A 15,177-nucleotide genomic window follows, 5' to 3' on the forward strand; every position below is an offset into this window, starting at 1 on the left:
AAAGTGTATATGTTTTTGCTTTATTTCTTGATATATATAAAATGCCTTTTCCTGGCAAAGAGTCACAAGTGTGGCACAACCACGATCATTTTTTCCTATACATACAACACTAGTTGATAATTTTTTGAGGAATTAATGTCAAGAATAAGTCCTGGTAGCGTGGAAATTTACGAACTGAAAAAAAAAATCTACCATCAAATCAAATTACAAACAAAAGTGTCGCCTAGAGCCTGTACAAGTCAAACAGTTAAATGCAAACTTTCTTGCGGAGAGAAAATCGTAAAACTTGTGAGTGAATTTTTCTTATCTCGAAATAATACGCTTACAGGAAAATGCATTTTAAAAATTCTGTTTGTCCTTTGGTCGCACGGGAAAGATTAAAATTTGTATATTTAATATGGTTGTCTTTTTGTAAGTAATATGTCCAACTCAGATTGGACGCAAAAATGAACATTCATAATTTGCTTTTATATCGATATTTTGAGCGTAAAAACACCTCCGCAAATTCACTCCAATATTCATTTTTTTTTCAGATTCCTCTCTAAATGTATAAGTATTCAAACTCCATTCTTATAACTGATGAAACGTTTTCTGGTCCTTTGTTTTATAGCTAGATTGAAATAGAGAAATTAAATTGGGCACTGGCGAGGTTCAATAAGTATTTCATTGACAGAACAGTTTCTTGGTTGCGTTACTGCGTAGATAACTGCATTAGCGATGTCTTCAGGTTCCAAGAATAGTTCTTCATTGGTTTGTGCGAACTCATTTTTAGCCTAAAATACAATGAAATTACTACTTTTGGAACGATATTTTGTATTCTTGACGTCATAACTTGAATAGGTTATTAATAATGAAGTAAGACCACGCCCAAAAGGGTTTGTTACGTCAAATATTGAAAGCCTAACAAGTCCTGAGGACGAGGTTACAATGAAGACACTTTTAATTTGATCTCCGTGCCTTTATACAAAGACACCGTGAAAATTTTGTTCTCGAGACTAGATTGAAGTTTAATCTGAAACACTGTTTTTTTTTCAGCAAAAGTGGTGGTATTTTGCTTTGTGCACCGAATCTTTTACTACTTTTAATATTCGATAGAACATTTCAGTAGTTTAGGATATATAAACAACATTCTCAACGTATATAAGAAAGGTCTCATCTATACTGGATTCTCTTTATTCCGTGCTTGTTTCTAATGTTTAAACAATCCCAATGAAAACTTTAAGATACTAACCTCCTCGTCTGTAGTGAGTTGAAACAATGATGTTCGAACGTCACCTGAAATAAATTTACGTCGTTGCAAAAACGAAATAAACTTTTATAAACTTAGAGGGCTGGAAAGTTGAAAAAATATAAATAAGTTTTTTATTTTTCGTCTCCAGCATGCGATTTCAAAGAAGACTACTTTCTTTTAAAATAAGTTAAGAGAAACTTTAGCAACAGAGCTGCGCTCTTTATTTAACTTCGATTTTTTGCTAACAACTATATTTTGTGGAAAGGAGGTTGTAACTGTAATGAACATGTATTACATGTAAGCTAACCTGGTTGGATTGTCGTGACTTTAACACCTGTGTTAGCTGTTTCCAATCGAAGACCTTGCGATAATGCTTCCACAAAGAATTTGGATGCAGAATAAACAGTTAATCCAGGAAAAACCTAAAACAAGGACAATCATTTTACTAGGTTTACAATAAACAAGAAATTTTATTTGTAAATTTTTTAAAACTAGAATTTTTAGTTTCCATTTTTTCGAGCAGCATTCATAATTCAAGTGAATAAGTTTTTAATTTTGATAAAGCATGACGACCGTATTTTTCGAGCGGTGTTCCATCTTGCACAGGTAAAAAAATTCATTTACTTTTCTACCAGCATCAGAACTGATGTTGATAATGTGTCCGCTTTCCTGTCGAAGCATGCCGGGTAAAAATGCACCAATACTGTTCATTACACCCTGTAAAAGATAGACCAATATCAGATAAGTCAGTAATGTGCGAGTTCTACGCGATGAAGTCACAGGTGTCGTAATCGCCGAATCTGATAACCCTTTTCAAAGATAAATTCTTAACCTACTGAATTACAAAATCTCAGGGGTAAATTCTCTATTAATTATATACCTTGGAAAACAAACAGAAAAAACAGTAAATCAAAAGAACTAAAGTAGATATGATGAACAGCGCTGTACTTTGCAATTGACATCAACCTGTCGTTCCCATTCTTCTAAATGAAAATTTTTCATCATGGTGTAGTACATTACACCTGCGGAGTTCACCAAAATATCAATAGTACCAAACATTTCTTCGGTTTGCTCAACCAGCCTCTTTAACTAAAGAAAAGAGAATTTTTGTTTTAACTGATATCGGTAAGCTGGTTTCTTTGGGTTCTGCAAAATAAAAGCGATAAAATTATTCCGCACAATAAAAGCGATAAGAGGAACGACATAGGTAAGGTTAGATTAACGCTGTTTATTTTATACACTCCTATCTCTATTTATTCAATCTCAACATCAGACAGTAGATAGAAAAAAAAGCTTTAAAAACTCACGTCAGTCGATTTTGTGACGTCTACTTTAACGGCAGCAACAATGTTTCCTCGTATAACAAGTTCATTTCGGATTTTTTCCAATCTAAATTTTTAATTTTTATAAGAACAGAAGATTTTTTTTTACACTGTGATTCTTACGTTTATCTTGAAATTGCTCCAATTTTTTATTTTTTTATATTTTAAGCATTTTTTACTTATTGTACAATTACTTGTGATCCAATTAACCTACGCGGGTTTCATACAATATCAACAATTAATTCTGAGAAAATTTCAGCCTTCCATCAGGTTTCTCTTGCTTTTCTAGTTTTTTGTTTGCAGGAAATATAAAAAAGAAAATTATTAAAATTTTAACCTTGACAATGTTTTTCCTTGCTCTTTAAGCTACACTGAACTTATAAAATTGTTCTAATAAAAACGTGTCATGGGAGAAGTTTTTTATATCCATTTGCGAAGACAAGTTAACAAACAATGATTGTTAACAGGTCAAATAGAAAAAGAATAAATACTTGTCAAGGTTTCTTGCAGCCAAAACAACTGTCGCTCCACTTTCAGCAAGTTTTCGCGCAATTGCTTCGCCGATTCCACTTGAAGCTCCTGTTACAACAGCTACTCGATTCGCCAGTGGTCGCAAAACTAAAGACACAAATAGATGTCGGTAAAGTTTTAAAAACAAGAGGAAGACAAAAAAACCATTACAGCAAATAGTGTTATTACGAAAACAAAATAGCATACCTGGATGAGAAATCTTTGGTTTTGGAATGATTCCACGAGCAGTTAATCCTGCAGTGTACGACTTTAGGAGTGAACTGTTGATGTACTGGTATTTTGTTTTTAAAAATATTTGAAGAAACTTTTGTAGATTTATATTCTTGAAAACTCTTTTATCAGCAACAACTGCATTGTCCCTATAGTAAAGAATCATGATTTGAAGGCTTGGTGGAACAAAGTTAAGATGAACATTTACGAAAAAGACATGGGTGGTGTTCAAAAAACGTACTTAAACGTTAAAATTAAAAAGGTAGCGCTTGTCAGATCTGCTTCAAAGGATAATTGTTTCACCTAGGAGCATTTATCAAACAAAAAATGGTTACGAACTTACATTGATTTCATAATTTGTAACGTGTTTTCCATATACGCTGCTGACTGTTCCATGGCTTTCTTTTCGACCCTTAAAAACATCATTTTAACTGCACTTAACCGAACATTTGGAAGTCTGTCATTAAATTTTATCTTAAGCTTTGCATACTTTTGTGTCTTTTCTCCATTCCTCCAATAAATCAGTTCGCCATAAATAATTACCTTAGTAGTGGAAATAGGGGTTGAATACACCTCTTAGAAAATTATATAGAAAAGATTATGCGCGAACTTAAAAATATATTTGTAACGCATGATCCTGTCATCAATTTTATTTCGCCAGAGAAAATTAAACAAATTGTTTATTTATTTATTTTTTTTTGTAAAGAAATAAAAAAGCTTTTAATGTACAGGAAATCTAGTTGTTCAAAAATTCACCTTAACTGACAAAGTATAGTTTGTGCTTTAAAGAAAAAAAATTCGAAGTTAGTACGAAATAAGGTCCTAGATAAGGAAGGTTTTATTTGAACATCAGAAAATTAAATAAGCACAAAAGGTGAAATTAAACCTGCTCTTAATCACGATTAAACTGGCAACACAAGATCAACACTGCTTTAAATGTTAATCTTGTTCTACACCTGACAGAACTGATCATATTCATACTATTATAAGTCTTGTATGGCCAGGTTGCTTAAGACATCAATTAATAATAGCAAAGAAAAATTACTTGCTTTTCCATTCGTTATAAGGAACCAGCGACAACGGGTAACCATTTGTTGATATCCATTCAAATAAATGTCTATCAAAATAAAACAAAAGAATCAACATTTTATTTTAGCGGTGCCTTATACGTATGAGGAAAAAACATATTTGAATGGAGTATACTGACTTAATTAGAAATTAACATGCTAGATAAAAGTATAAATTAGAAATACAAAAAACCCGTCAACATTATTCTTTACTGTTTTCTAATAACTGCTCAACGAACTAATCGCTGAATATGTCCATCGTACGTTTTGCGTTGTACAAAATGTCTCAGGTTGAAAATCAAAACACAATTAATTGTGCTTCTACTTACTTCGAATCAATTGGTTTTGTGTTAATAATATGATAAACCTTTCCCAACGACCATGAGATTTGCTTTAATGAAATTGAAAGTTAAATAATGAGAAAAAGAATTACTTAGAGTAACTTAAACATTTATGTACCACACATCTACGAGCTAAATTATGTACTTTATTTCTAACTCAACAGTAATGCTTCAATATCATACGCGCATTGTTAGGCCAGGAAATGAGTAAATAATTGCTGACAACAGCCTCATAGATTTGCTAGACAGCTCTGGTTACAAAGCTGCACTGGTGCAAAGTTTTTATTCATTTGTTAGTAAATTATATTTTTATACCACTTTATTGTACAATTGAGTTACTTTCTAAACACACTACACAACATCCAATCTGGAAAAGCACTTTCTAAAGCTCATCTACATACGTTCATGCTGATATGTCATACATCAGCTTTTGTGTTTTTTGCAATGTAGGTATCGGGTATTTATTCCTATCATGATGTTGACTTCTTCGTGAAAAGAGTAGAAATATTTGTATTGATTTCTTTTACATTAAAACAAAAAAACAAAACAAAAAACGGTATTGCATTATTACAGAAACTGTTTGTGTCTATAACCAACAAGACAAACGTGTTTTAAGTATACTAGAGAATCAAAATTAAAATCGAAAGCTGAATACTATTGTGTTAATGAAATGTACACTACCTGCGTCAATGACACGACCACGCGACTGACAAAATCAACTGGTGTCATTTCAATTTTGAAGTCCATGTAAGGTGCATATCCACTGTGTATGCATGTCAACAAAAGCATTAGGTTAAAATCTGATTTGTTCCAATACGCACGCACACTCTCGCCAGAAACGTTTCCTAAAATTAGCAGAAGAATTCAGTCTAATTAAATAAAAGTTTGATTTTAACTACTATCCTAACAAAATGTATAAGCAACAGATAAATTAAAAAATTAAGCCCAGTTTGTATACGCAGTATATTTTTTCACAACGTTATAAGGTAAACAAAGGGATATATTACCTAATCTATAGATGGCCGCAGGTAAACCTCGCTTGGCTGCCCTTAATACGAGCTGTTCCGATACCCATTTACTTTGGGCATAGCTAAAACAATATAAATGAAATAGAATATATTTTACAAAATAGTACTATGTTTTTAATATGAGTATTTATGGACTCTACGTGTTACCCATAGTTCAGATGTTTATGAAGACTGCTCATATCGCTATCCTCGTCACAAGCTGAGCAATTCGGTGGAAATACTGCATCGGTGCTAAAAGAGAAACAATATCTCAATATTAACCAGATGGACCCTTACTGTCAACCAATAAATCCCTTTTAAAATTCTAGTCAACAAAATCGTTAACATCACAAAAGCTTACCTTATGTAGTGAACTGGTTTTATTTTGCTACTTCCAGCAAACAGCAAGATATTCTGCGTTCCAACAACGTTTGTTCCGTGTAACGTCTAAAGTTTTAAACTCATGCGCGTTATAAATTACAATTTACATTTGTTGTCATATAAAGCTAGTGTTTAAAACAACGTGTTCCTACCTTATAAGGGTAGACCAAATTCACTACCGCTGCAGCGTGTATAATAAAATCAATCTAGAAATACGACAAAAATATAATCTCGTTTTAGGTAGGTACGAAATAAAAAGTGGCTAAAAAACCAAAAATATCTCCTTTAAAGTAGAAAACGTTGTATACGAGCATAGAAACCTCGTAAGAAAGATATGCATAATCGTCATTTGTGAGACCAAAATGCAGCACACTGACATCACCTAAAATTAAACAATGAGAAGTGATAATTGACAAGGTTGCAACCTAACGTCGCTTCAAAATGCAGGGAAACTGCTTGAATCATTTAGTTCATTACAAAATTGAAATATATATGAAGCATACTTCATGAGTTAAGTAAAGCATCTTTTTCCATAATGTAATGTTAAAGTTTTATATATACCTTTAATTACAGTTACTCTAGTCTCATATTCCTTTAGCGTCCGTACCATTTCATCATCTTTGTCTCCATCAACCTCAGATTGCTCGGGTAAGATGCCATATTTTTCTAGATTACTTCGTAGTCTGTGTTCGACGCTACTTTCTGGCATTTCACGGATTAAGCAGTAGATGTGTACCTTAGAAGAGTAGAAACATTACAAAGTATAAGTATATAATTAAAAAGAACATGCGAGTTTGAAACTACTTTGCTAGTAAACAGATCAAGAATAATAACAAGAAATATTAGAAAATCGACAAACAATGAAGTGCTAGTGACAACTATGTAATTAACCTTTGTCGACATTAGAAGTTCTTTTAGTAGAAAAGCGCCTAAGAATCCAGTGGATCCAGTTAAAAATACCCGTCCCGTGGTCCAGCGATGTTCGTATTGACATGATCTCCAAAATGCACGTAGCATCATATCCATACTGAGTGGAGAAAATAAACATACCATTAGCAACATGAAAACCAGCCGATAAAAATTATGCAACGTTTTCTGTCATATTTGTAGTTTTAGATAAAGTTTTAGGTGGGCGTTCTTCTACAATAACATTCAGTACTATGTAACGAATTATCGTACTTGATAAAACTTTGATCGTAGTATTCTACTTCGTGCATCAGATCAATCTCAACATCAACGCTTGTGCTGTCAAGAAATAAAATAATATTAATGAAAAGCGGACTGTATGATATTTAAACTAGTAACGTAAAAGAAAATCTGTCATTTTACAACCCAAGCACGTATTTACACTGAAGTTTCACGGTGTGTTTTTATGCAGAGATAAACATACATAAAGATGTTGAACTTGTGGTACAATGATATATAAAATTAGCACTCATTCGACGAATTTTACATCTGTTTTTAAGTCGAAACAGAGGCTGGTGCAATTCATATTTCAAAGTATTTTGTAAATCGTAGAAGATATACGATTATCTGTGCTATTAAAGATGGACACTAAAATTAGCTGTCCACTACAGGTCACTCATGAAAAGTTGCTGAAATAAAACGTGTGTATATTTGTTTTTTCTTGAGCAGTGTTTGGTACAAACCTCCGTGTTTTTATCTTTCCAGTTTTCAAGTCAATTAAACTTGCTAGCTCCACAATAGTATTGTTGTTGAACAGTTCAATCATGCTCAACTTGATCTTGTATTCTTCACGAATTGTTGACAACATTCTTGCAGCTAGTAAAGAATGTCTAAAAAGAAATTGATTTAGATGGTTATACTTATTTAGAATCACTAAAAATGTTAATTTCAACACCCTTCTGATGCAACATCTGAGGCTGACGATAATTATAGCTTTCATAAGTTTTGCGATCGCTTTTAGTTGCTCTTTGAAATAATACGTGCTTATAAGAGGATGAGTAAAAAGTGGATTCTGAAAATGTACAAATTTCCAAAGATACTGGATAGCAAAATTGTAGTAGATACGGAGTGGCAAAAAGGCCTCTTGTAATTTTCCTGAATGTATTATAGAGCACATACGAGTTCGAAATTTATGTAATTTATGTGCGATCTTGTAGACCATGAAATCATTTATTTTACGTTTGAACAAAAACTATCCTAAATGGGTCTACATATTATAGAAACAAAATTACTGTAGAAATTGCAATAAATATTTTTTTCTAATTTCTTCAAAATAATGTATGACACCATATTTCAGACTTACCCTCCAATGTCGAAGAAATTTTCTTGAGTATCTACTTGTTTTAAATTTAATATCTTTTTCCAAATTTCATGAAGCCATTTTTCTGTTGGAGTATTCGGCGAGTCACTGAAATCCTCATCTTTTTCTTTATTCTTTTCAAAGTGCGGCAACATCGTTGCATCTAGCTTCCCTGATGCAGCAATAGGTACGCTATGGAAATAATTAGTCACGTCGTAATCTTTTAACTCATATGAAGTGGAAGATCTTAAAAATAAATTCTTAACAAAACTGATTATCAGAGTTACTGAAAAGTTGTGGGAAGAAGGTGTCAAAAATTATCGTTCAATAACTTTAATTATTCATCCTAAGCATGTGAGAAAAACAGAATAAAATATGGCGAAACAAGAAACAAAAGAACGTGTAAACGCGTTTTTACTTGCGTGGTTGGGTGATGACGTCATAACACAGGATATATTTCTTAACATTTATAGCTTTGTTTGTCTATCTAACTTTGTTTTATTTTTAAGTAAGTCAACTTAGAGCTGTGTTTCCCTACACATTCAAAGAAAACGTTTTGTGTTACATGCTGGTACCTCTCCAACGCCTTACATCAATGAACCAACATGCTGTTATCAAGAGGGAGGTTGAACGAAAAAAAAATCCGCAGAAATCAACATTTGTTAGGTCAGCGGTCGTAGTTCTTGTTTGGATATTATTTTTTTAAAAGGTGGCAAAATCACATATCTTCAATGTAGTACAATATTAGAAATTCAACTTTATTTTTTATAATTTAAATAACAAAAGTTTGATGGAAACAATCTTAAATAAGAAAAAAATTTCCAAAATATTTGAAAACAATCCACTTTTACTTTCGGTAGTCGGTGACAGTTACTTTTAGTATTCTTCTTATCGATGTTAATATCTTTCAAAGAGTCTGGTTGGTTCTAATGAATTCGTCTTACCTGGTGAGCAAAACAAAATATGATGGAATCATATATCCTGGTAGTTTTGCTTTTAATGCTGCACGAATCTCACGTTTTGATGTCTGAAAGTAAAATGACGAGAAATAGTATTTATTTTGATTAACTTCTTGTTCGATTCTATGTTTGACTGATAGCCTTGTGGTAAAGCGTTCGCTTTCAGTGCGGGAGGTCTTGGGTTCAAACCCCGGCCGAGTCATGCCAAAGACTATAAAAGTGTGAATCTATCCTTTCTGCTTAGCGCTCAGCATGAGAATAGGATTGATATCTTAGGCGGTTGTCTAGTTGAGCGATTGCTGTGCTTCCACGACTTTCGTAGCTCAAATGGGAGCTTTAAATGTGCTAGGACCCCCTTCGCAGGACCCTCGTTGATAGCAGTACCAATAGGAACTGAAGAGGCTATCCTGGGTAAATAATAGTAATAATAATAATAATAATAATTATATAAATTAAAACTATATAAAATAATATATAGAAATAAAAAAATCATTTATTGTAATTGTCAAGTTCCTTTTCCTTTTTTTACTTTAATGTCAGAATTTTCGCGAATGGAAAATTTCGCGATTAAAAAACTAAAATAAATTTCGCGGCTGACGAACAAAAATAAAATTCAAATTTTCTGGTTATGAAGGTAAGGCTAATAATTTTACTAAAAGTATATATTTTTACGGAAATAAGAATTTCAGTTGCACTTTTGCTGTATGGCAGCTACTTTGCTTTTTTCCCCAAAAACAACAAAAATAGAAAAAGCGCGAAACGGTGAGAATTTTTTCCTAAGAAATTTGATATTAAAGAATACTTGTTGTTTAGTATATTTTTTTATTCTTGCTTTTTTCAATTTAAAAATATCAATTCCATGTTGGAAAATTTTTACCTTTTTTGCGGAGACTATATAAGCTACAAGATATTTGTCTTCTCCTTCTTCTCCATGCACTTGAACTTTGCAAGCCTTCACTATCTGCAATTCCAATAACACTGCTTCGACAGCCTAAAATTCAATTTGGTACAACAACAGATACGCAAAGCTTGATTTGTGTCACTATCAAACAAAAGAAATGCATAACGGTCAATTACCATTACAAAAAGTAAGTGATGAATATAAAAGATAAAATAAATAAACACACCTGAAGCTCGACACTAAATCCGCGAATTTTGACCATTGAATCACATCGCCCGCAAATTTCTAGTTCTCCATTGGATAGCAAATAGCCCCAATCTCCTGTCCGATATAATCTAGAACCAAATAACGATTGCAACGCACAAGGCGTTTCGATAAATTTTTTTTTCGTTAAGTCAGGCCGATTGACGTAACAACGCGCTAGAGTAGGACCTCCCACATAAATCTAAAAATTAAAATAATTTAAACTGTATTTCAAAAAAATAATGGCAAGGGAAGCTAAACACTTTGTGCCTCTGAAACCTTCATTTTTGCAATAATTTCGAAATTCTGATATGATTCATTAAATGGTAGTCGATGGCCCGTGAAAAAATCTACGGGCTCGCCTGTTCTTTTTATACCGCATTGCGTGCGTCCCGCTACATTTTTCGTGACAGACAGACTGACGTATTATAATATAGATAAAAATACCCAAAAAGCAATGCGATGAAATATTCACAAAGGGTTAATATTACCTCTCCTGGCATTCCTATTGGTAACTGCTTCAACGTCTCGTCCAGTATAACGACATGCACACCTTCAATAACTTTACCAACAGGACAGAACTTTCCAACCGCTCCGATGTTTGTGATACGCTAAATAAAATATCTCAGGTAGATAAAATTAATATTCAAATTTCAAATACATTGTATTTCTCTGTATCATTGTAGAGAAGTTGAAATGGGAAAAAAGGGTTCCAGGTATTAAAATGACATTACTAACTAGGGCAGACATTTATCTTTTAGATCTTTAAACAAAAGATTCGACAAAAACTGTCAATCAAAATACTTTACTGATCGCAAACTGATAAAAAACAAATCAATACCTTCTCTAGTTCTTCTTTAGAAAGGTCTGCAGCACTCACGTCATGGCATTCAGATATGCTGTACAAGTTTAACAGCTTTACACCTGGGAGAATCTCGATGAAACGATTGCGGAGAGATATTGTGACGACTTCTCCACATAGCCAAATCAATTTTAGATGTTGAAGATAAAACTGCACGTTTAAGTTGCGTTCGTCAAGAATCGCCTCTAAATTAGACAGAATCAGTTTAAACATTTGACTTTTAACCAGTTTACTTCAGAATTAGTCATTTTGTGTTGACTAAGTGTTCCATCCTGCATTTAAATACGAAATCAACCATTCATGCTCGAAACAGGATCTTTGAAAAGTAATTGAATAGTCATAAAACAGAAATTTTTGAGAGTTTTTACAGATTTTTGGATGATTTGTTCATAACTGCATGTCGAACTGAAAAACAAAAATTCCAAATAGCATTAACAGCAAATTTTGTGTTCTTTAAAAAGCGAAAGGGAAACAAGATCAGGTGAAATAACTCTGTGTAAAATAAAATTTGGAAAAGTGAAAACCGGACGGACAAAAAGAATGGAAAAAAATAAGAGACAGGTCAAATTAAATATAGAAAAAATAGTATGGTCACACTTTCCCAAGTTCTATCCTCTGATTAGATAGTTATTTGTTATGGTCTTTACCTTTTAGCTTCCTTCGCAATAAAAGCGCTGGTCACAATAATAATAATTACGTAGTGACTAGGGTGGTACATACCTAATAAAGAAGGTGTTAGTAAAATCCTTGTGATTGCGTTTTCCTTTAAATATTTTAATAGCACGGGCGGGTCGTATATGACGTCATCTGGAATGATATATAGCGTTGCTCCTTTTAATAATGGTCGCAACATTTCCCACACAAAAAATACGTTACTTGCAACTCGGTCGTCTTCTTCAAATGGATACTTCGTATGTCTCCAAGTATACGAATAAACAGCACCTCTGTGTGGACACATAATACCTAAAGTAAAAACATCCTAGGAACTGAATCATACAACCTTATTTCTAAGGCACTCTCTAAGGCAATTTGTCCCCATCGATATTTCAAAAATAGAAAACACTTCCTAGGAACGAGGTTGATTATAAAAAATAAATAAACACATCACATAAAAATCATCATAATAAACTGGGTATATAATTTATGCAATACGTAACTAATTCATACCTTTGGGTGCCCCTGTGGTTCCTGAACTATAAACAACATAAGCTAAATCATCAAGCGATGATGTTGTTGTGAGCTCAACATCACATGTATTTTTTGACATGTCATTTTCCCATCCTTCATCAAGACAAATAATTGACAGTGAGTTGGGAAGCCATTTTTTGTAACACGACAAGGTAATAACCACGATCGGCTTGGCATCCTCGCAAACCGAGTTTAGCAAAGGTATCGGGTAGCTGTAATCGATTGGTAAATAACAACCGCCAGCTTTCAATGCTGCGATGTAGGCGATACTGAATTCCATGCATCGTTCCATGTATATTCCAACAATAGAGTCCGTTTTGCAACCTTTCTGCTTTAAGCATTTCGCCAGCAATGAAGTTTTTGTGTCCAGTTGTTCATATGTCAATGTCCGTCCATTGAAGTCAACAATGGCTGTTTTGTTGGGTGTTTTTAAAACTTGTTCGTTAAATAACTCGTGCAAGCATTTTTTCGAATTCATTTTGTGAGCTTATATGTTGATTAGAGAATTGTAAAAAATATTTTATAACAAATTTAACGTGCGAATTTCACGCGGTAGCATCAGATTACACTGGCTTTCAAATTGAATGAATGACACACTAAAAAATTATAATTGATATAGTTGTCATCATAATATTATATTATAAACTGAGTAGGAAAGGTACAGATATTTTTTGGTTGAATATCTTAAAATCAATCTATATACATCAAACTTGTGCCCTTTAAAACATCACAGCAAACCCTTTATGCTGAGGGGAGATTACTACACATCGCTCAAGAGGTGTGAGAATGGGGTGCAACTACAAAGGGTTAGTTCCCATCTGGGGAATAATCGTGCAATATGATATTGCCATTTAGGCCAAAGATGTGTCCATTTCGGATTCGACATGTTTCGATTTCGAAGGAGGCCAAATATATATGAATCAAAAAAATAGTTGTGAAGGTTAATTTATTAGCAGTAAGATGTTGAAGAATTGAAAAACGCATGCTTCACTTACCTTTTTCGTTGGGTGAGGATCTTCTTACAGAAGAATTAAAAATAAAGTTAATTTATTTCGTTTTATAATTGGTGTTTTGACATACGTTCTATTTTTCTCATTTTTTCTATAAATATTGATCAATTCATGAATATATGCATATTTTTTAACAATGACATTCCCACGTGATATTGAAATTTGAAAAATCCTTGCTAGCAGATGTTGAGTTAACAAGCCATTTATCTGCTGGGAACTTTATAAATTTCATTGAAAAAAGCAACTGCTTTCTTCAATATATATATTTTTAATAATGAACCTGTTCTTTTTTTAAATTGACGTAAAAAACGAATTTGACAACGCCTTAAAAAAGTTGGGATATTTATTTCCACTTGTAAATTTATTTTATAGTACGAACAAGTGGGTTAAAAATAAGAAATATGCCCAACCCATTTTTTAACATGACAATGAAACAAAAACATCCAATAGAACGATATTCTTTCTGCGCTTTTTTTCAACTATATTTCTGTTTAGGACAATTATGTCTTTTTAGAGAAAATGCGAAGCAACTGCAACTTGAGGTCGCAGTCTATCTTGAGACGGTGTAAATAATCGATCAAGAAAAGAAGTATTTTTTATTTTCCTTTCTTATTTGTGAAAATAATTTAAGAAGCAAAAAATACTTTTTTCAATTCAACTGAAAGACCTGTCACACAGTTCAAGAAGAACTGTGAATGACAATTATATATTCTGCGAAAATCATTTTCTTTTCACCGATTCGCAAAAATCAATTCAGCAAAATTTGACACAAAACTAAGATTTTCGGAAATAATTTTTGTAAAATTTGTAATTTTTGAACTTTTAATTTTCGAAAAAGTTCTAAAAATTTAGTATTTAGTATATCTTCTATAGTACAGTGTATAACTTTTGCTTTGTATCATATTTTATATTTTACTCCATCAATAATTTATTAAACCTGCAACACTTGCAGTAAAGATACTAAAATTTCGTGTTCATCCAAAAGATATAAGTCTGAGTTAACAACTTCAACAAATTTCTATTCTATTAGTTACTAATAATGAAAAACATCCAAAAATTATAAATCTCGAGCCTACAACTAAAACATCTAGCTACACCACTGGACCTCGAGATTATTTATCCAGTTGTTGCTTAAACAAAGAAGAAAACGTTAATGCAAGTGATGTATTACCGAAAAAGCTTGAATCATTCCAATACCTAAAACCACATGAGCATTCAACACCACATTCATAAAATATACATAATTTTAATTTTTTTTTATAACTACGCGAAGATGTCAAGTTGTTTTTGCTGTAATTATTCAAATTTGTGTGTTCCGTAATTACTGCGGATTGTTTTTCAGTAATTAATTTTTTTAGTTATTAATGCGGTAAATTAATTTAAAATTAACAATTTCTAGTGCCCATGCGCGATTTATTTCCCATTAGTTAGAAAATACGTAGCAAGGACTGCGCAGAAGATTTGAAGCCAGAGAGAAACAATTAATGCTGTAGTTTGATTGATTTCATTCCAGTTCTTTTATAAAGAAAAGTGAAAATGCAGTTATCACATGAGAAAAAAAGCTGTTGTGATAAGCAGAAGTATAGAGAAATTTATTTTATTTATTTAAAATTCACCGATCTAAAATCAGCAACTCAGATTTTGTGAGCAGTATCATG

General features: G+C 32.5%; 1 protein-coding gene across 1 annotated transcript; it reads right to left on the reverse strand.

Annotated features, from left to right (window-relative positions):
• On the reverse strand, positions 1–13,085 carry LOC130655394 (uncharacterized). The gene is made up of 29 exons (XM_057458144.1): positions 12,489–13,085; positions 12,042–12,284; positions 11,301–11,506; positions 10,951–11,070; positions 10,443–10,661; positions 10,193–10,306; positions 9,301–9,383; positions 8,360–8,548; positions 7,740–7,886; positions 7,270–7,335; positions 6,982–7,117; positions 6,652–6,826; positions 6,411–6,472; positions 6,243–6,296; positions 6,071–6,156; positions 5,878–5,961; positions 5,710–5,792; positions 5,384–5,547; positions 4,691–4,752; positions 4,340–4,411; positions 3,638–3,706; positions 3,271–3,443; positions 3,045–3,171; positions 2,539–2,620; positions 2,180–2,320; positions 1,856–1,948; positions 1,539–1,653; positions 1,232–1,275; positions 1–773 (listed from the first exon to the last, which is right to left on the reverse strand). Exons 1-29 carry the CDS (start codon positions 12,985–12,987, stop codon positions 630–632), a joined length of 3,852 nt encoding a protein of 1,283 aa, XP_057314127.1. The 5' UTR covers positions 12,988–13,085; the 3' UTR covers positions 1–629.
• Between the last annotated feature and the right edge of the window lie 2,092 nt (positions 13,086–15,177).

The sequence above is a fragment of the Hydractinia symbiolongicarpus genome, chromosome 8, assembly GCF_029227915.1.
Source record: "Hydractinia symbiolongicarpus strain clone_291-10 chromosome 8, HSymV2.1, whole genome shotgun sequence".
NCBI classification, from domain to species: Eukaryota; Metazoa; Cnidaria; class Hydrozoa; order Anthoathecata; family Hydractiniidae; genus Hydractinia; species Hydractinia symbiolongicarpus.